Source organism: Lycorma delicatula, chromosome 5 (genome assembly GCF_047948215.1).
Source record: "Lycorma delicatula isolate Av1 chromosome 5, ASM4794821v1, whole genome shotgun sequence".
Lineage (NCBI taxonomy): Eukaryota > Metazoa > Arthropoda > Insecta > Hemiptera > Fulgoridae > Lycorma > Lycorma delicatula.
Window position 1 is genome coordinate 75,458,771 of NC_134459.1, and position 24,371 is coordinate 75,483,141.

At 28.4% G+C, this 24,371-nt stretch overlaps 1 protein-coding gene across 3 annotated transcripts in view; it reads right to left on the reverse strand.

Annotated features, from left to right (window-relative positions):
• Positions 1-24,371, reverse strand: part of wdb (serine/threonine-protein phosphatase regulatory subunit widerborst) — a 272,723-nt gene that overhangs the window by 23,295 nt on the left and 225,057 nt on the right. For all 3 annotated transcript variants that reach the window (XM_075366410.1, XM_075366411.1, XM_075366412.1), the window contains exons 2-4: positions 10,429-10,625; positions 6,830-6,931; positions 517-609 (exon numbers count right to left, since the gene is read on the reverse strand). In XM_075366410.1, the coding sequence (XP_075222525.1) occupies positions 517-609; positions 6,830-6,931; positions 10,429-10,625 (392 nt within the window). The remainder of the gene's footprint in view (positions 1-516; positions 610-6,829; positions 6,932-10,428; positions 10,626-24,371) is intronic.

Consider the following 24,371-nt stretch of genomic DNA (forward strand, 5'->3'; position numbering starts at 1 on the left):
CAATGTGGTAGGGTACGGAAGACCATTTTTGAAATTTTTGACTTCTGAATCAAGTATGCCTCAATGGTAACCCATTGCTCTAAACCTAATTTTACTAAATGCATGAAAAGCAGATCCACATGTCCCTAAGGTAGACATGGTGTGTGTACTGTACTTAAATTTCTAGCTAACACACAGATATAGGTAAATTTAAGTGAATGTCAAATGGGTGAACAGCAATTAATATTATTTTGAGGTACCCAGTCATTTAGAAAATAAGTGATTTAAAAGTATCATTAAGCTTCTACACTATCAACAAAACTGAGATGAACGTTGAATAGATAAGATGAAACCTAATGCCATGAGACTTTTATAAACGTAAATGACTTGAATTTTATTAAATAAAAAATAGAACATAAAAAATTATCTAAAATTTATGCTACTTCAGGTGTATAAATTCTTAATATTTTATTTATATTGTTTTTCAAATTAAAGATATATTTCAAAATGTACAGTAAATTATAGAGTAATAAATACCTGTAAAACAAATTTTTGGTCTATTACTTTTTTCCCAATAGCTGGTTGGAAATCCGAAGATTCAAGGAATCTCAAAAACAACTCGTATACCAGCTGTAACATAAAGAAAAAAAATTAATTTTTGTAATAACAAAATCAAGATGTTGATATTCATTTTTAACATTTCAAAAAAAGAGGTTATCAATTCAAAAATTTTTTTAAATGTATGTTACACAATATATCAGACGTTAGTGAACCGATCTTGAAAATTTTTTTTAATCAAAAGAGTGCACTTTTTGGATGGTCTTCTATAAATTTTAATCAAATCTGATGATAATCCTTGGAAAAAACCAACAACTCAACACCCTAGCCACTGACCACTTGAGAGTACAAAAGGAGAAGGTTTTATAAGATAATTTATAAAAAAAAAATAAAAACAAACTTCAATAAATAATAGTACTAAAAAGTTACAAATAATTTTATTTTTATTTATTAACTAAAGTAAAAGTATTTACAACAAATAATTGGTTAAACAGCTATTAATAACAATTCAGCTGGGTCAGCTGTTTATGTTCAAATATACATGAAAGTCTCTCACTTTACACTATATTAAAAAAACTAGTGTTACCTATCATTTCAGAGTACTGATAATGATGGAATACTATGACAGAGAGCGAATTAAAATCGGACAAAAAGTTGATGTCGTAATATTCTGACAAAGGCCCTAATCATGCACATTGGCCATTTGGGATTATTTTGTCAAAGACTGATAAGGCATTAAATAAAATATATACATATGTACTAGAAACCACTAAAAATTGTGAAATAAAATAATTTAAAAAATAAAATATGAGGGATATCTCTAAAAGTAAAGACCACTGGGAAATTTCTCTCCTTAAGGTTGGTGAACCTGTGTCGTTCATGGTCATGCTAGTAATGTACACACTGCATTGTTGTCACGTTGTATCTTTGATTATGTGTGAGTTATTATGCTATAAAATGAATAGCAAAATCAATGTTGCCGCCAACTGTGAAAAACATGGAGTCATGCGTTTTTTAAACCATCAAAATGTTATGCCGGCTAAAATTCATAGGCAGTTTGTTGCTGTGTACGGTGATAATGTAATGAATGAAATGTCCAAAAATGGTAGAAATAAAAGAATTAATGCGAATAATGAAGAACGTTCGAGGAGACCCTTGATAATCACTGAGGATTTATGAAACGCATCGATGATGATGATGAAATCAGTAAATCAGTGTTGCTCAACGATTTCTGACCTGGCCATTCTTTTTCCTTATGTTTCAAGAGCTGTTATCGATCGCATTGTTCATGACTATTTAGGCTTCAGATAGGTTTGTGCATGTTGGGTGATGCATTTCTTAAAGGAACGTCACAAAAAAAATCCAAATGGGATTCTGCTTTGGAATTTTTATGTGCTACACAGAAAAATGTGATGAGTTCCTGAATTCAATTGTTACTGGCAATGAAATATGGATTTTGTATAACACACCAGTGAGAAAACGGCAGTCAAGTGAATGGCATCATCCTCAATCACCAACCAGACCAAATAAGGTAAAGCCATAGCCATTTGGACGTAAACTGATGGCCAGTCTTTTGGGATTAGTTTGTAATACCGCTTATTGATTTCATGCCACGTGGAACGACTATAAATGCAAAAGCCTACTGTGAAACTCTACATAAGTTACAGTGCCCAATTCAAAATCAGCTACGTGGGCAGTTAACCGACAGCATCGTCCTGCTGCATCATAGTGCATGTCTACATGTTGCGGGTCCGACACGTGATTTACAAAGAATATTTGGATGGGAAATTTATGATCACACACCATATAGTCTGGACTTAGCTTCTTCTGATTACCATTTGTTTGGGAAATTGAAAAAATTTTTAAGTGGTAAGCAATTTGCAAGTGACAATGAACTTAAAATTGTTGTTAATCAGTGGCTAAATGAACTGGTGGCAGAAGAATATGATGACTGTATATTAAAGCTGGTGTATCGCTACAATTAATGCTTTAATTCATGTGGCAATTATATAGATAAGTAGTATAAGGTATGTAGTTTAGAGAAATAAAAACTATTTATAAAGTTTTCAGAATAAATTTTTTTACAACAGTCTTTAGTTTAGACCGTCTTTGGAAATTATCTTTACTTTAGAGATAACCTCTCGTAAAAACAGATTTCAAATATTAACTGTACTAAAATGTTACTAATAATTATATTTTTATTTACTAACTAAAAGTATTTACAACAAATAACTATTTTTGAAGTTGGTGCTAGCCACCACAAATTAAACATAAATTTATGTAAAGTTAGTTCCTCAACTGACTGCTAGACTGCTTAATCAGATTCCCACATGTAAAATGGGATCTCAAGAGTATATAAGAGAGAGCATCTCATGATCATACCTCATCTTGAGTTCGCCAAAGCATGTATACTTTCTGATAATATATGTACCAAAGCATCTATAAAGCAGGGGAGCAGAAAATGTTCAGACCACTGAAATTTCCCCCAAACACAATTTTTTTTGCTCTGAAATCTCCTCAGAACTAAGGCAAGGGTTTATTAAGTTTTACCGACCAATTTATTCTATTTGATAAGTTATAAAAAGAGAAGTAATAATAATACATGGGTTACATTCACTTAATTAGTTCTTGGTTTTTCATTTGAGTGTTTATTAACAAAATGATTTCCAAGTTTATCATGTCTACCAGTCACAAATCGCACAGTTTATATCTTGCTTACTTTTAAATATCGACTTTGTTAATTAATATACAATTACAATATTTTATACTCACTATACTGTAAAATGTGTTTATCACCTAACACTATTAAAAGAAAACAATACACTTGCAGCCGCCCAACTAATAAAAACAAAGAAACACTACTGCCTACCCAAAAGCAACTAAACGAATAGTACATTAGAAGCAACGAGGCGCGTACGCACACTGATGATCATAATTTGTCTTTATCGGTTATCAGTAATACGTCCCTTGCCTGTTGTGATTTGAGTATACAAGTCATCGCTCATCAGGAATGACGTTGCTACTTTTGTTCTCATTATGCCTAATACTCAACAGGATGAATGTTTCTTTTCAAAACTTGTTACAAGATAAATTATTCTAGTTAATAATTGTAAAAATTATGTGGAATTAACATCGGTTGATATTTCCGTGAAATTTCTCCCGATCACATTTGTGGGTTCAGACATATTCTTCTCCCCTGCTATAAAGTACTCTAAATGATATTTTTCTTATGTCACATTTTATTCTTATATCACATTTTTGTAGATCTTATTTTATTGCAGTATAACAATTTTACCAATTTTAACCATTCTATTACCAATTTTACATTGAAGTAGGATTTTTATATAGATCATAGGTTTTTTTTGTTTAACTTGTGTTGGCTTCAAAAACTGACTTCAAAAATATTTATTTGTTGTAAATACTTTTACATCAGTAAATAAATAAAAATAAAATTATCTGTAGCATTTTAGTACATTATTTTTTGAGATGTTGATATTCATTTTTCTGTTATCAAGTGGTTTTCTAAACTTCTCCATGGCAAGGTAATTCTGTAGCATGACAATACAATGAAACACTATAATACAACATTAAATATACATAAGAAGCGTAATTCAAAAGTAAGAGCCGATGAGTTAGCAATTGGCAAAAATGATTGGTTCACGCATGCACAATAACTTTGTCCGTTGGGCACATAACTGCCACATTGCAGGCAGTTCATTTCTGTTTGTCTTTGTGGAACAGTACGTTGAAATGGGTGCAGTAATAACAAATCAGGCCAGTTGTGAAGTTTGATTAGTCATTAAATTTTTAAACGCAAGAAGACATAATGTTGCTGAAATTCTACGTCAACTGCGTGAAACATATGGGTCTATTGCAATGGGTGAAGGAAAAGTGAGGCAATAGTATTGTGAATTTAAGGAAGGCTGTTCAAATGTTCATGATGAACAGAGAAGTGGCAGGCCCAGTCTCCACACTGATGATCTTGTTGAATGTGTAAATGCAAAAGTAAGATAAAATCGTCACTTTACAATTAGCAATCTTCTCTAGAATTTCTAGACGTTTTAAAGACAACATTATTGAAAATGACACTCTGCTCTAGATAGAACTGAAACTACAGACTACTGTAAACTGTAAGCATGATTGGTGCCAAAAATGTTGATAAGTCCTCATAAAAATCACAGAACATCTGCAAGTGATTTTCTTGACTGCTTTAACCACAACAATTTTTACCCAGATACTGTCACTGTGACGAAACAGGAATTTCATACATCAATGCTGAAACTGTTATTCTGGTTCACCTAAATTGAAAAAATTCAAACAAGCCCAGTATCATGACAATTGCATTCTGGGACCAAAAGGATGTGCTTTTGATTGATTACATGGAACCTGGAACATCCATCACATCACAAGCCTATTGTGAAACGCTTTCTGAACTGTATCATACCATTCAAAACGGACAGGGAATTGCTGAGATCAGGAACTGTTCTTCTTAATGATAATGCACATCATACACGGCTGCACTGATAACAAACAATTAAAAAATTTGGGTGAAAGATGTTTTATCATCCCCTTACAGTCCTGATCTCGTGCCTAGCGAATACAATCTCTTCCTATCCCTCAAAAACTAGCTTGTGTTTCAAAAATTTGAGGAAAGTGAAGATTTGAATATTTTGGTGCGAAAGTGGCTATAATCCCCAGGTGGCAGCAGTGGATTTGAAAAAGTTTCATGATATCAAAAATGTATGGAATGAAATGGTGATTATACAGAAAAATAAAGTAAATATGTATTTGAAACCGTTAATAAATTTTTCATTTTTTCAAATGTTTTTAGTTTGTTATTGGGCCTTACTGTACTTCATACTATCAAAAGATTAATTTCAATTGTTTAAATTTTACTAGGCTAAAGTAATTAACTTTTTACTTGCATATTTAATGATTATGCACTAAAAAAAACATTAAAAAGAAATATATCCCTTTAATGTTATACTGATATGTTTACGATAATAGTTAAGTGGGACTGACAATCAATTTCTCAAACATGGTTACCGCTGATATATTAAATAAATTATTGAAAAAATGGAAATCCACCTTACTAGCAAAGTAAGTGTGACTCGAGATCTTTCAGTTTATTTCAAAACCATCATCAAGAGTTAAAATTTTATAATTAAGTTAAAAAATTAAAATACTTCTCATGACTGTTTGCATTCTAAAAGTATACTGAAAGAATATAAAGATACTCTGGTGGGTTGAAATGTAATTAAAAGGAAAACTATGTTATCAGAAATGATGTTTTATTTGATTAAATCATTATTTCTTTATATCTATATTTAGGGCATGTTTAAACAATTTATAATCTTTAAAAAATTTTTGCTCAAACAATTTATAATCTTTAAAAAATTTTTGCTCATTAATCATAAAAATCTAATAAAAAATTAATTATTAATTGAAAGAAATGCCTAAGATTTTCATAAAAGTATTGTATGTAAGGACTGTTTGTATGACCATCATCTAATATATGTTTAGCTAAGTTGGAATTTTCTGGTTTATTGTTTTTAATACTGTCCATGTGTTCTTTTGCATGTATAGAGAATTTACAATTGGTCATGCAGACATATATCATATTGAAATTCTCACAACCCAGACTGTAAACTCCTTGTTTTCCTACTACCCCTCAACTCAACTCATAAGAGTTTTGGAAAATAGTTGAATAAAAAAAATAAATGAATCTATCAATTTACTCTGGTGAAAGATACTCTGGTGGGTTGAAATGTAATTAAAAGGAAAACTATGTTATCAGAAATGATGTTTTATTTGATTAAATCATTATTTCTTTATATCTATATTTAGGGCATGTTTAAACAATTTATAATCTTTAAAAAATTTTTGCTCAAACAATTTATAATCTTTAAAAAATTTTTGCTCATTAATCATAAAAATCTAATAAAAAATTAATTATTAATTGAAAGAAATGCCTAAGATTTTCATAAAAGTATTGTATGTAAGGACTGTTTGTATGACCATCATCTAATATATGTTTAGCTAAGTTGGAATTTTCTGGTTTATTGTTTTTAATACTGTCCATGTGTTCTTTTGCATGAATAGAGAATTTACAATTGGTCATGCAGACATATATCATATTGAAATTCTCACAACCCAGACTGTAAACTCCTTGTTTTCCTACTACCCCTCAACTCAACTCATAAGAGTTTTGGAAAATAGTTGAATAAAAAAAATAAATGAATCTATCAATTTACTAGAAATTATAATTTAAAAAAAAGAAGAGGCAACTTACTGATAAATGTGGCCAAGCTGCTTCAAGCGTTGGGTCATCTTCTTCAGGGTCAAAGTCTGGATTCTCACTTGGAGGTAGGGTTCGGAATAGATTTGCAGAGATCTGGATATAAAAAAAATATCAACATGGGTGAAAAAATAAAAAACCTTTTCTATATATATATATATATATATATATATATATATATATATATATATATATATATATATACATATTATCTTTTTTCTTTAATCATTTCTGTGAAGTTTTACTAAAATTCTCTATGAGCAAGTAAACAACAAAAGAAAGTCTTACCAAACACATTGAAAAAAAATGAGACATACTTACAGAATTTGTTGTACTAACAACACAGAAATGAGAATATCTAAATATTATAGTATAATATCTATATCTATACTATAATATCGAAGAAAGAAATTATTATTAAAACACATCCAACCAACAAGTTTTATTTATTATTAATATACCAATATTTTTAATGACTACTAACTTAAAATTTATAAATTTTCAGCTTAACATTGAGTCAGCATTTTAAATGACAAATCTATTGGCTAGACTTCAATTCATAACTCAGGCCACAATATTCATAATTAGTAACCCTTAACAACCTTATTATATTTCATGCATTGACTTTAGAAGATCATTCCTGCTTTAAAAAAATATCATTCTTCATGCTTTAGAATATTATTTACTGGTACAGTTTAACCATATCATGGAATTTCATTACGTAACTATAAATCAACCATTCCTATATATTTTTTCTTACTCCTGTAAACACTACATAATTGTAACATAATAAATCTGTTCAGAACATATAATCATGGACTAAAAATTTTAAGATTTTGAATGTAATAAATTTTTCTTACTCTAAGACTTCCTACAGCATACAGTGCATTTTCATCACCTCTGTTAAACTACTTACTATAAATTATGAGACAATTTCCTTTATTTCCTGATGTTCAATCTTCTTGAACATCAGGAAATAATTCATGAATTATCAGCTTCTATTACCAGAGCTGATGAGGAGAAAAAAGATAACAGTCTAACTAACAGAAATTATCATATAAAAAATAAAGTAAATTGTTAAGAGTAATTTTCTGGACTTTTTTGAAAAAGTAAGACAGACAAGCTCTTAAACAACTTATCTTTAAAAGTGTAATTACAGCAACATTATGTTGCTGTAATTATTTACTTATACTAGTTTATTTTGAATAAATTACAATATTAAAAAAATAAAAAACAAAGCATTACTTGGGTAATAATTAAGATAATCAATAAAGAGTTTTTATTATAGACATTTTACATAGCTAAACCAGTTAGAATATAATTAGTATTGTTGTCATTGTCAGTTGATTTTGCCATTCTTTTGGCTATGCTTGTTAATTTTATCACAGCCTAGTAGCAGAAAATTTAGTTCCAAATAATTTGTTTCCTAAAGCCATATCATGATCACATTCTACTGAAATTAGTTTTAGTAAGCTGACAATCTTTATAATCTCTGATCTAATGAGGTTTTTTCAAAGCACTGCTTCTCTTAGAACATTTTCTATCTGACTTTTAATTTTAATTGAATTAAAAATAAATTAAAATGGCTTCTCTTTCTTATAAAATGCAATTTAATGAATTAAAGCATTAATGAATTAAAGCATATAACTAATACTTAAGTATAATACTAAGTTAAGGAGAGTCAAGATTTGAATCTTATGATGAAATTATTCTCCACCTAATTCAATAACTTTTTAAAACAAATGCAACTAACTGGAGATCAAAATATATCTAAAAAAAAATAGTAACCAAGGGAAATCAAACAAAAGTGAAATCATTTAGTGTAACAAAAAATCTAGTTCATAAATAATAATAATTTTTTGTTTGCGATAAAAATTGAATAATGGTTGGTTAGTAAAGTAAATTTAAAGTAAAACAGAAAAATTTTTTTAACTTTTATATATTACTTAGGAGGGTCAAAAATGTTAAATGAAGAATCGATTATAATAAGAATGGATTTAACTTAATACATTCAGTAGTGCATTATTTCTGTGAAAGTCTATATCCTAAAGGTTCGGAGAGGTCAAGGGAAAGAGTGCTTGAATTAATAAATCTGCATGTTTAAATATTAGAAAGGTGAGGGAAGGGTTTTAGGAATGGTCAGATCAAGAGTGAACAAGTTCAAAACCAAATTGAGTTTACAAACTATTAAGAGATAATATATATATTTTTTTTAATTATTCAAGTATTCAAATTGACACAGAGTAAAAACATTTTTTACTTGAACTTCCTATGATAGAGCAGTTGCAAAGTGTAATTAAAACTATTTTATTAATGTTACATATACCTACAACTTGTTAACTGCATTTGAAACTGAAATAAGTTAAAACACATGTAATATTTTTTCCTAATGAAACTGTATTTATTAAAGTTACAAAGGCTCATATAACTCAAAATTCTTTCAAAGATTTTTTTTCTTACATCAAGTTTTTTTCTTACATTGAACGAATAACAAATTTTAAATTGATATTCCACTATTCGGGGAAAGAAGATATTATTATTCAATATCTACGTTGACTGAAAACATATGGATTTACTCAATAACAATACCAAAAGAAGCAAAAATTGGTATTTAAAATGAAATAAAATGTGGAAAAAAGTAATAAGAAGAAAATTCTGTCAGATATATCAAAGGAATAAGTTTTATTAAGTTTTCTTCCAAATTTTATGATTACAAAGTTGTCCAAGAAATTTACAACAAAGTAAAAAACAATGGGAAACTTCATAAAGAAAAATAACAATTCAGGTAAACTCAATAAATTTTTTTTAGTTAATTCAATATCAAATAATACTGCTTGTATTAATGATTAATTATGACAGCTAGTCACCGTTACATAATTAAATTTTTGTTACATAATTTATAACAGTCAAGCGTTAAAAAAAAAAATAGTTTTAAGATTTGATATTTAATTTAACTTTGAAGACAACTTCCAAGGAAAAAGAAACCTCTAACCTCAAGGCAAATATTCATTTTTGAAAATGTAAAAAGATAATTTGATTGCATTAAAAATACACTAAAATTACTTCTGTTTCTATAACATGCAATTTAATGAATTAAAGCATAAAGCTAAGATATAATATTTCATTAAATTAGAGCAAAATATGAAAAATTTTATTAATAAAGAAGAGTTAAAGCTTGAATCTTATGATGAAATTATTCTCAACCTAATTCAATAACTTTTTAAAAGTAATGCAACTCACTGGAGGTCAAAATATCTCTAAAAAAAATAAATAAAAGATGAAATGAAATTATCACCAAAGGAAATCAAGCAAAATTACTTTAAAATTAAATTAAACATTGAAATCATTTAGTGTACAATGTTATGAATTAATACCAATTATTGAATTTTAATAATGAAACAAATAACTAATAAATACATATCAATAAAAGAAAATATAAATAATTAAGAAGATGCCCTTGAGTCTCCAATGGCAACAGTTAAAAATTAACAAAATTATTAGCCCAAGCCAAATTGGTTTTATTCTTTATCTTTCTGAAACTTTCAATTATGCAACTAAAACAAAACTAAATGTTAATGAATATAAAATAATACCATTTTAATAATCTCTGGGTACACAGGTTCAGTAAGGACACCTCTTCCTGTTGAAACGTATTCGACTAGTTCATTCAGTGTGGCACGCTTCATTTCTTTACCTTTCAGGTCGGCCATAGGATCCATGAAATCGAATGAAATACAGCATTGCCGTAATTTCCTGATGAAAAGATCCTCTTGTTCCGAGGATTGCACTTCTGCAAAACAAAATAAACATAGTGTACATAATTTTTTTTTTAATGGTTATATATGAAGGAAAGAAATGCTGAAATTAAAATGCGCATGGCTACATACATACACAGAGAGGGAATTTTCCTTACATCAGTACATATTAAATCAATTATTTCAAAAATTTAAGGCTATATACAAAAAGTTAATTCACAATGGTTGTTCAAGTAATAAAAACCATAAAATTAATATTATTTACAGAATTAAATCATTTTTTTCTATACTGGAAATATTGAAAAATTTCACTACTAGAAGTTTTTGTTAAAACACTTCTTTAGATATATATACATCTTAATGTAATAAGAAAGGAATAAAGTACCTTAAAAACTTAAGAGAAAAATACAGTTTAAAATATTCCCACACTCACTTTAATTAAGTTCTTTCTGAAAGTCCTATACTTATGAACATGAGTTACAAAATTATATATTAATACAAATAAAAAAAGCTGACTATTCATATTTACTTTCCTACCATTTAAGAACAGACTAAAATTAATATCTTCCCCGATGTAAAAAGCTTTTTATTATTAAAAAAAAAAACAAAACAAACATATGTGTTTTAGAATGATGTATTAAATTAATTACTTAACTAAAATTAAAAATTAGAACAAATGCAATTTTTTATTAAGGCGCTTTTGTACCTTTATATCAATCATTGAAATATAGTTTAAAAACACCTCTAATGAAATACAAGGCATACTCATACATATAAATTATATGTATTATAATAATACATTATAATAATACAATTATTATAATTGTATATATTCAAACAGTAAAGGCTGTTTGGTCATTAAAAAAATTAACTTGTGAGAAAAGGTTTTTTCTTACAGTTTTAGTTTACTATATATCTACTAATCAGATGGGTGGATAAAGTAACAAATGAAGAGGTGTTGCGGCAAATCAATGAAGAAAGAAGCATTTGGAAAAATATAGTTAAAAGAAGAAACAGACTTATAGGCCACATATTAAGGCACCCTGGAATAGTCACTTTAATATTGGAGGGACAAGTAGAAGGAAAAAATTGTATAGGCAGGCAACATTTGGAATATGTAAAACAAATTGTTAGGGAAGTAGGATGTAGGGGGTATACCGAAATGAAACGACTAGCACTAGATAGCGAATTTTGGAGAGCTGCATCAAACCAGTCAAATGACTGAAGACAAAAAAAAACAAATAAACATCTACTTCACTTTTCAGCATAATCGCCATTCAGTTCTAATCACTTTTCATAATGCTGCATCAGTTCCTTTAACCCTTTGCATAGAAGTTCGCCGCCTGGGAACTGAAGCAGTTGACAACGGCCGTCGTTGACGAGAACTCGTCGTTTTCAAACCGTTGTCCACCAAGCCAATTTTTCAAATGCAAGAAGAGGAAGTAGTCGCTAGGTGCAAGGTCGGAACTATATGAAGGGTCATCAAAACGTTCCCAACGAAAATCTTGAATCTTCTTCTTTGTTAAGGCAGTGGGGCCTGAGGATGCGCGTTGTCGTGAAGGAAGATTACGCCGGACGACAGTTTCCCGCGTCGTCGATTTTGGATCGCACGTTTCAATTTGGTGAGCGTTTCGCAGTACACGTCAGCTGTAATTGTTGATCTAAGTACCATAAAAATCAACCAAAATCATGCCATTTTCGTTCCCAAAAACCTTATCCAACATTTTTCGACTCAAGTACGTTGATTTCTTAAACTTTTTCGGTTTTGGAAAACTTGATAGGCACCACTGCATTGACTGTTGTTTTGAGTCTACATTGGTGTAAGATATCCACGTCTCGTCACCCATAACAACATGGGAAAACGAGTCATCTCCATCTTGTCGATAGCGGTCCAAAAACGCTCGTCCACTGCACGTTCTTTGCTCTTTGTGTTGATCAGTGAGCATTTTCGGTACCCATCTTGCACACGATTTGTGATATATTAGCTTTTCTGCGACAATCGTGTAGATAGAGGTGCATCCAACATGCGGATCAACCAGAGCACTAACCGTAAATCGCCGATCACATCGCAGTTTTCGGTTCACTTGTTTAACGATTTCGTCGGTCTGAATACTGGGCCTGCCACTCCGCCCTTCGTCATGCGCATTTGTACGGCCATTTTTCAAGTCTCGACACAATTTTCTAATCTTTCCTTCACTCATTGCTGTAGGTCCATACACTAGGCACAACTCCCAATGAATTTCAGCAGCTGAAGATCTTTTTGCCCCCAAGAAAGGCGCGCACTTCCCGCCTTTCTTGGCGGGAGAAACGATTGTCGCGGACATTGCGATCTGAATTCATCGGCAGGCAAACGACTACGGAATCAAAACAACTGCAGTGGCGTCGTAAATAGCCAATAGATGGCCCTAGATGCGAGAAACTGCGTTCAGATCTGCTAATATTTAAATATAAGCCGACGGCCCGTACATTATGAATATTCCTCGTACTTAAGGCTTTTTAAATAAAAAGTTAATTCTTAAAAATTATAAATTTGTTCTTAACTTCTGTGAAAAAGTTGAACATCTAATAACAATAATAATTTTAAAATATTTTCAAGATGGAGACTTTTATTACCTTTTAAATCCTTTAATCTCCACATATGAGTTGATTGAAAACATATAATTCTTTAAAAACAGAAAGGGATACATTAATTTGTTTTTTTATGCTATTTATACCAGTTTTTCTTATGGCTGTGACACATGTAAAGCATCTAAAGTAAAATATACTGCTGCTTCACCAAGAGAAATGATGAGCATTACATGGCCCATGTTTCTGATAAGCATTGATGTGGTTTATGCAATTACATGCTTGGCTCTGGAGCAACTTGTCATGACACCTACAACATTGCTATGATATGATATTGAACATACGTACAGTCCTTTAATTTGAAAATTTTTCAACTATAATGACAATATGTTGAAAAAGTAAAAATTCAAATTTTTATAAAATTTATGTTTTTAACACTTCTATGCTATGTTTGAGCGCATAAAATGGTCTAAATTACCATGCCTGTGCACAACTGGAAGCATTCAGAATTGTAATGAATCTAAATGAATGCCAAGCTATACCAAAGTACAGACTTTTAGAATACAAAGAATGATATTTTGTTTGGTGTTTTCTGGATTCTAGCAGATGGAGAATGTAACGATTCTGTTTAGTACTGCCATAATATTCTACAAAAAAAAAAGGTTTGTTACTGTTCTATATCATTTGCAGTTCTGTTTGTGGCATTGTTTAAACCTGTTTCCTGGTGGTGGTTATACGAAGAACTAACTACATATTATTCTTTTTCAAGAAAAATAATTGATATTTTTTTCAAAATAATTATTTGGGATTTTTTCAAAACAATGTCATGACTAAGTGAACGTGAAATTTACAAGTATTTTAAGGAATATCATGGCAATTCTGGGTCTGAAAGTGAGGCAGATGATACAAATGAAGACCCTCATTATGAAGCCAAGATACTACAAGATATTCTCTGCCAAGGAAAAAAACTGTTTGTGTATAGCCACCCTATTACAAAATTTTGCATAAACAAAAATGCTTAACAATTTAGCACGTGAAAGGTGATATAATTTTAATTTTCTACCTTAAAATTTATTGATTTTACAGATGTGTATTAGTTACAATAATTTCAAGTAATAGTTTTAAATTTTATGGGTTCCTGGTTTTTATCTTTTCACATAAAGTTATACATTTACAAAATCAAAATCTATTTTTTTCAAAAATGTGTTTATTAAAGTGATAAAATATTGAAAACTAAAAAAAAAGATAGGTAAGTACTTTTACACTACCTAAGTAAATATTGCAAAAAAATTGCTGGAACACTAATTCACAACTAGTTTAACAGTGTGGGATCAAAGTTTTAAGGATGTGATTGTATTATCCAAGTAACACTAATAATTGTGAAGTGTTCTCTCTCGGCTAATTGATTTAAAGTAAACTAATCTAAAAATAAAAGGTTGATCTATAAAAAAAGTAAAAAATCTTAACAAGAATCTAATTCATAAGTGTGGTAGATATTAAATGAAAATTAGGTCCAGACCTCCTGTTTTTTAAATAAATATTATAATAAAACCAATTCCCTATTAAACAACTTCTTATAACATAATCTAGGCAAAACTATTCATAAGATATAAGATAAACAGGGGCCAAAACATAGAACATTCCTTTTAACAAATATTTCAGTAATTCTGAACTTTAAGGAGCCTCAAAACAACAGATAGAGGTCTTCTTTTACAACTATTAGTAATACTATTATTGTTTCAGTAGAAAGCAATAAGTTTATCATAAAAAAGTTATTAAAATTAAAAATGTTGAATCATGTTTTGATATACATCATAATTAATACAAACTTATGCGTTTTTAGTTTTGATAATAAAATATAAATGTGTAAAGTATTTTTAGTTGTAGCAACGCTGATAAATGCATTCTTCTACTGAATTTCCTAAAAATTAAATCTAAGCAAGGTGTCACATGAAGATAAATTAAAATCAAGAACTACTGTCATCTATTAGGAGTACAAAAACCACATTTCAGTTCCAAAGCAGCATGCATTTATTTGGTGGTCATTCAACACTTGACCAAAGCCTGTATTTAAATTTTAATTAATAGAATAGACAGAAGAATTTCCCCCTTTTTAGACCTAATTTCCTTTAAAAGGCATAAAAGTTTACCATAAAATAATTATTTTACAATATTAAATGTAAAAGCATGGCAAACTTAAAAAAAAGAAAAAAAACTGTTGTTTTAGCTGGGTTGTTGTACGATTGTGTATTCCAAGTAAATCATGCTAAAAATGAGTGAACTGTATGGAGAAATCAAAATGTGTAATAACCTTTAAGAATTTAATACAATATACTGAGAGAAAAATGTTTATAAAATACAGAAGAAAAAAATATTATATAGCCTAGATAAATTTACACTAGACATAAACAAACTATATTCATGCTGCATTTCACTGCTGTCAATGTGTCCAGTTTTCACCATTTGTAATAAATTATTTATTACAATTTATTATTTACTTTATAGACTATTGTAGAAAATTTTATAAATACATAAATTTTAATTGTATCGATTTTACTCTCATGAACCACTAATAAATATACTGCATTTAGTCTATATTCATTCTGTGGTAATTCAACAGCAAAAAGGTTTCATTAACTCCGGTATGAAAAATAAAATCAGACATTTCCAGCCAATAAGAGTTTAGTTTTCTGATATTTAGTACAAATTTCCTTATTTTCTTAAACAATCAACAAGAAAAGAATAACTTATATAATTTCTGTTTTTTAAATGATTTTGACAGTTAAATTTTATTAATAAAATGTTAAATATGTATACTAGAGATATTCTACAATTTTCATTTCAATACAGTAGAACAAGTCCTGCGGTCATTCTACGATTACCAGTTAAAAATTCATAACTCTTTTTATACTGCTTTCATCCTTTTAAAATACATTTTGTAAGTGACAGTGCAAAAGTGCAAGAGGCAGAGGGGCTACATACAAAGAACCACTCATGTGTCAGTTCAAAACACATATGACAAGTCCTGTGGCACATGGAAAAAAATTTACTGATGAATAAAGGGAAAATAATATAAGTAATATAAAAAATATAAATATAATCCGTCAAACAAATAAATGAACACAAATTTTGAGCTTTTTAATATGAATGTTATTATTAATAATAATAAATAACAGCCTCCACAGGAATTGGGCTTGGAATTTTGAATATTTCAGCCAGATAATTCTGCTCTGAAGAATGAGGTTTCAGCACTACTAAATAAGTTGGGGTTTCCTGCGAGAAGCTTCAATTTTTGGCATATATATAATTAATATTAATGTTATGTATATTTATATGCAAGGTACTGTAGACCAACACTTTTTTTATTATTTTAAACCTGTAACTTTGTCAAGGTTTCTGTGATAAGGATGGAACTGCTCAACATTTAACAGGATTTTTATTGTCAATGAACTTTTTGTTGGTAACAAGTAATGATGCCAGCAGCTCATAAAATAAAAATCAATTTGCTAACCATGCCTGATGAGGTTACTTCAATTAAATCAACATTATGTAAGCTTTACACACACACACACACACACACGCGCGCGCGCGCCAAAAAATATTAAGAATACACTCTGCTTAAGAAATTAAATTCAAACAATCTCATTTTCCTTCAAGCTAAACATAAAGGTTAATTTTATCATATTCCAATTCAATAGCCTAGAAATTATACACTGTAAAACATATTTTTGAATAAGACATAATTTCTATAATTACTTAAATCCTCTCAATTTCTTATTATCCAAAATTTTGTAATTATACTAATTATTATAATATATTAATATTAATCTTCAATGCAATTAATAGTATTATATAATTAAACTTAATAAATATCATATGTATGGTAACAATTTGAACTTCTGTCTATTAGGTGCCAAACAAATTGTTACAAATACGTGTTAGTCCTGAAAATGTTTTTCTTAAGAATAACAAACATTCGTGGCAGAATTACAAGGGAAAGTAAAGAGTGTTCCCCATTGCTTTCTTTACTGATCGAAATATGATACAAGCCTATAGAAATACAGTAGACACTCAGCCCTAAAACATTTTAACTCTGTTAATCATTAATCTTATACAAAAAACTTATAACTAGTATCTCTTGTACTACGGTTGCTTTATAGGCATACAGCATTAAGAAAGACAGTAACAGACTGTATTAAGCAACAGATTAATATCCCTTCTAAGTTGAGAAAAATTAATTTTATACAAGCTTCTAATTACTAGGAGAAACAAAAAAAGAACACGCTATCATAACATTTTGATAGATGTGTTTCAGTTAAACAACATTTTTTTCGATATCATCATCTTACAATTTTGAACAGGATATAGGTGAGGCATTTGTTAAACTTAAAAATGTATTTTCCTAAACCTATAACTACCATAACTTATCTTTCATTATTCTTTACTTTTCAGTTACATATTAGATATCAGTTTTTAAAAATTGACTGGTAATGAACTTTTATATTACAATTATTTTTACAGTTTCTCATTTCAGATTAGTACAACCATTTATTATCATTATTTAATATCTTCACTTTTAAGATAACTTTCTAAAAAATTATAAACTAAAAAAAATTGCCAAATACCATACAGAGTGAAATAAAATTACATTTACACTAAAATAACCTTCAATAACAAAAAAATGTTACAATAACTTTAGAAATTATGGTATGATATTAATTGCATTAATATAATGATCATCCTTTCAAATAAATCTATGAGTGCCCAATTTTATGTAAATGTACTGCAAATAATATTACAAAAGAAAATGAAGCAGAGCAATAATAAAGAAAATAATATTATCTTAAGAGCACTTTTTGTTAACAAAGTGTGTGATGTAATATTAATCAGAGACTAGGAAGGAGGTTAAATATAAGTAACACACTTCATTACTGAACAGCTGTTCCATTACCACCTCTTGAATTAGATGAGCATTGTTTTTATTACGCATCAAATGAATAATACTTATTTACAAAATTTTAAGCTTTTATTTTCATTTATTTTAAATCATTAACATATTCTCTCATTTCAGTAAATTTTCAATATCTTTTTTGTATTGCACAACTTGCACTTAATTTTTATGGCATCCATGCTTTAAATAAAATCTAAATTTTGAGTTTGTCTTATTCTCTCAATTAACCAAACCTAACTAGAAATTCAGTTTCTCTGTTATTTTATTAATCATATTGTTTATTAATACTTTTATTTTATTTATTTTTGAGAATGTATATTTTTTATTTACTGGGTCAATTATTGAACTGCATTCACACACTGCAATTACAATAATGAAATTTATCAAATTTATTGCAAACAACTTCAAGCTTGTACTAACCAGTTCCTTCATAATAATATATATATTCAAAAAAAATATTAACAAACAAAATAAAATAAAGATAAATTTTGTCTTCTTGCTACTACTTAATCCACCAACAGTATTTTAATTTTCTTATGACTGAATAATTTTACGCAGTTAGCAGATAATTCTACTAACATTTTTGATAAAAACCTTATCTCTCTCTTTGAACATTTTCAACAAATTGAAAATTATATCTTCAAAATTCATTCACAAAATATTGCAATCCCCACTAGTAGATATTCACAAGGACATTGTTAAAAGAATAATTTATCGCAGTATTAATTTATGAAACCAATTTATATTATTATATTGCCCTACGTATCATAAAAATTCATACATATTTTATAAGTTCATTCATTTATGTACTTTTGTTTATATAATAATCAATGTCTTTAAAATAACTCATTAACTTTTAAAATTAAGACTCGCACAATTTAAAACACATGCAGACTCAATAATCAGGTAAGTAGAAAAAGTAATCATTATATAAGAAAAAAGTTTAAAACATTTAAAAAATAAAGCAAATTCATATATTAATGCATGTTAAATTCATATTAATAAAAGCAATTAATCTATATTTTATTTTTTAATAACTTTCTAGAATGACGCCAGAATAAAACTTACTTTAAATGGGATTTACTTATTTTAGATTTTCATAAATATCCTTCCAAAATTCAAACAATTCAAAAATAAAATTATCATTTTGTCTTAAGCAAGTTTAAAAAACTAACACTTTTATTGTGCATACAATAAATTTGCTTCAAGTAGTAAAAGAATATATTATCTAGTGTAGAGTGACTGGTTAGTGACAATGATGATAAGCTGTGTCAAACAACATTGAAGTTTCAAGTCTCATAATATGTAATCATTGACAATTTACTTTATTTCAAAGCCTTCAATCCCCAAAAAAATAGTCCCTGGGATGTTTCACGTATTGCAGATCTATCAGGTTGCAGGTACAGTTTGACACCTTACCTAGAAAACAGTTATTGATCAATGTTACAGAACATTAATCATCAGGTTGCAAGTACAGGTTGACATCGTGTCTAAAACCCAGTTTAATATACATTGATCAATGATAATACATGTTCCAGATTAAAAATCCTGTTACAAGTACATAATTCAGTTGGACTGAAAGTGCTGCTGATCATTACTTACTATGGTCCAATAAAATTAGTTATTAATTTCTTTTTATATCTAGTTGTATGGTTCATAGTGAAGATCGATAAAATAACACACATCTGGGTTCTTTTCTGTTTCTCCCACAGAATGGTTTTTTAACAATAACTATTTAAAATCATTAAGAAAAATTAGTAACTTACCTACATAATGACATTAAAAATTAGATTTAATAAGTTTTTAACAAAGGTTATATTATAAATATAATAATATAAGAAATAATATTATAATATTGGCTAGCAGCAAGAGTAGGTTAAGTTTGGTTACATTATATTTATAATTTCTCTGCAAATGATAAAATTTTTACTATTTGTAAAATTTTAAACAGTTAGTCTTAAAAAAAACATTGTAGGGGAGAAATAAAAAAGGCCCACATCTAACAGTAACAGGTTGGCTAAAAATGTTTCTTCAAGAAGAATAAAAGCCTGTTCTTGGGCGGCTCTTTAGTATCTCTACAAAAAATAATTTATTTGCAATTAAATAAATGTGCATAAATGCATTTCCACCTCCTTCCCAGAGAAAAAAGGTGTTTGGGTGGATTTATTTGTTTTGTGATTCCTCTGTAGAATACCACCCCTTTCTCATTTATTACTCCTTTCTTTTATCCTCTCAGTGGTAATCTGTAGATTTTGGCTGGATGCTCACTTAATCCATGCTTAGGACTTTTGTTTTAAAAGTCTTAGTTACTGTATCTACCTGCTATTTAATGTTTTGTGAGGATGACTCTACCAATACGACTGTCCAGGGATTTCATTTATTACAGAAAGGTTGAAGAAACCTACCCAGGGGCATAAGGTGCTTAACTGATAAAGCTGAACTTTGTAATCTCTCTTAATACATTCATACTTTATACTGTTTCAAATATGATCATTCAGAAACTAAAAAAAAAACTGCTGTAGTATAATTGCATTTAAAAGTTTTTAATATTTAATATATTAAGGCTTGGTTTTTGTTTTACAAAAAAAAATCCTGAGTTTTACTTCTGTAAATTAAGTAATTTCCATTTACCTTACTTTGTTAATTTCATCTTTATTTGTTTCAACAATGTTTGTTATCAAAGCCTTTGAAGGATCTTTTCATCAGACATGATATAAACAAAAACTAGATTTGTTATGGAAATTTTCCAATTTAAACAATCGACATTGATTATAGGCACTTTAGTACGCAATAAATTACTCTAATAAGTGCAGAGATGATACACAGGGTATTTAAATTATACAAATCTTAATATATGTACACACCTCATCTTTGCATTCAATTAAATCCTACTACTAAACTGCACTTGTCATCCACAAGCTTATTTATACATGCACTACTCTATTGTCATCAGCTATTATATAAAGCCTAGGACATGCAAGCCAGCTATTTTCTGAAAAGTTATAGGGTATGACCAGTCAATTCCTTCTCATGAACATGAATTGCCAAATAAAAATGTTTACTTTACGTTTAAAATGATAAATTACCAGTTTTAGTTCAAAACTGATTACCAAAGATTCATTAAGAAAATGAATCTTTTGATTCCTAGCATTATAAAAAATGGAAGCGACACATAAATACAAATTATTTTATTTACAAAAAAACATTAAACCTTTAGAAAATTCAGTTTGATAAAATAATCATTAAATAGCAAAATAATAAATAACAGTAATTATATATGATCATTAAAACATAAATAACATGGTTATCAGAATCACTTTCAATACAGGAAAATAAATAAATATAAAATTAATGGTTAGACCAAACGATAAATTTTAGACTTGCAGACTTGAAAATACATTACAAATAATGTTACTGCAATAAGTACATTCTAATATCAATGGGAATTTGTTAAAACTGGTTCTGTGTATATGGGTAAAAAAAAGAAAAAAAAGACTTATTAAAACAAAAGAGACCGAATTGTTCTGTCCAATATTTAAAACACAATATATATAATAAAATAATTATACTGACACATTTGGTGAGATAAATGCAAAATGTTTAAATACGATGTACATTTACTTGTAAATTAAAAAAAAAACTATTAATAGATAGCCTCCAAAGTTTCACTTTCACTTGGTAAATTAGATCCTTGTTTACAGCAATCTGCATTTAAACAAGTTGTAATACATATGTAAAGAGAAGAAAATTAAACAGTTAAAAAAAGAGTTCTAAAATAATCTGTATGTTTACAATAAATAACATAATTACCTTACTTTACATCCTGACTGCGTACTTTTTTGTGTTGAAAGTACAATATTTAGGCTTTAAATAATTAATTAAACTATAAATTTTACATGTAATTACCCCAGTTTTCTTTTTCACTGTCAAGAAATAAGTTAATACTTTACTCAGATCATAAAAATGTTTTACACGCTATACAGACCATGTCAGACGACAGGTGTACTCAATTTGCCTAGAAGGATTATGGAAAACTGTGGAATAATCTTGCCAGAACAGCAAAAGTACAAAATTAATAAAAAAAAAGAAAAAGAAAAAACAGAAATACTTCACTTCATGTTACTAAACAAATATAATAATTTTAACAAAATATTGGATACAACTAGGTAAGGAAAATTAGAAAATAAAATCAGTACATAAATAATTTATAATTGATTATAACTGATAACTATTTAACTATATGTTAAATGAGTTTGAAAACAATTCATGTTCATCTAACTAGTGTTATTTAAAAACCCATCAATAGAATAACAACTTTTGCATAAGAAAATCTTGTTATTTCACTTTTAGTAAATTTGTTTTAGTAAGAAGTTTTAGATCATTAGGTAGCTTTTAAAAATAGTAACTCAACTAACTGTAAATATTAAAAATAGTAATAACATAATTCCAAACAGGCTTAAGTATTTGTATATCACAAATAGTTCTGTCGTCGGATTTAATAGATGAGAAGAGAAAATTGTAATTTTTTTGTATAAAAAAAGTAGCAGTAAAGATTCATCCATGAAGTATATTTTTAACTTCGCAGTTCTGAGTTTATATATAGTTGAAAAAATGAACTATATTAATTTAACCGATTGATAATTTCAACTATCAGCTATACAGAAATTAAAGGTAAACTGATTGCATGTCATACAGTTCACTATTTAATATTCTATAAAGTAACACCATAGGCACATATTTTTTCTTGAGCTGTATCTCTTTGTACGTCAACAGCAAAAAGACAAATGACTCATGACAGCTAGTAACATTAAAATTTTTTTTCACACAATTTTTCACTCTGTTTCAAAGCATGTTTCAGGCTGATATAATGTGTGTGTTGTACTTCAGTTTTGTTATTTTCAAATAGTATTGTTTCCAGATGAGATCATCTTATTGCAAGAGGACAAAGACAAATAGAATTTAATTTATTCTAGAATGTATAACAATCGTCATACACAGACACTTACACACACAAAGAGAAAGAAAACAAAGTACAAACTGACTTAAATGTAAATCAATATACATATAAATTCAGGTCAAAAAATTATTATATTAATTTTGAATATGCAATGTTTTTAATAAAAATATTTTTTATGGAACTGTTTACAATTAATACTGAAACAGATTTCTTTATTATACAGAGACAGTAACATATCAAACTATTTTTCATCTGTTCTTAAACTAACTGGTAGATCTCTTTCTGCTCGATATGATTTTTCCAGTAAAGGTTTGAATCTAAGACGACCATAACCAGGAATTTTATTGGCTAAATTTTTTTATGCAAGAGTTGTTTCTCAGAAAACTTATTTCTAAATTTTGTACTTTTTCTATATTTAAGCACCATTTATTGACTATACTCCATAGTTGAACAACTTTGTAGGACCATCAAGAGAACCAACTGACATCTGGCAGGAATCCAACATTATTTTCAATCCAAGGTCATCTGTACAAAAACTGCACATTTATGTTTTAGGTAATGTAAAGCAAATCATTAATATAAATATTAAAGAACAGTGGTTCCAGTGAGGACTCTTGTGGAAAACTGTGAGTTGAAAACTATCCCTGGAAGGATATAAATTGTAACGCACTTTCAAGCTAGGATTTGATAAATTTAAAGACAGCACTATATATAGTACTGCTAAAGGAAATATATTAATTTCCCATCTTCAGCATTTAAATGATGTCTAATCAATGTTGTTTCAACATCACCTACACTAATTAAAACTAAAGATGTAAATGAAATCATAGAACTTTCTAACCAATATCATTAAAAACAAGGTTTTGCTTTTGTCAAAATTTAAAATGCTATTTACTTGACAATGTCATTATAAATACTTTCTGGGAATTACATCAAAGTTAAAAATCTTGCTCAAATGGGAAATACATTGATATCGACGGAACAATACCCAAACATTTTTCACAGCTAAAATCATCTGCTTGTCAAGAGCGAGTGGAATTATTAAAATAGAAACAAAAAATATAGAAAGTCATTGCATTACGACAATGTGCAGGTTTCAATAATCTTTTTTTTTAAATCCTTATGTTAAAAAAGAACTTCATTCAATTTTAAACCAAAACTTAGCTAGTCTTAATTAATACAATTTGTAACTAAATTACAATATTATTCTGACAATAATGATATTGTCTATCACTGTTTGATGTAGTAGATGGGAGCTTATAGGATTTCTGGTTAACACATGAATATTTTTAATTTATTCAAAGTTCT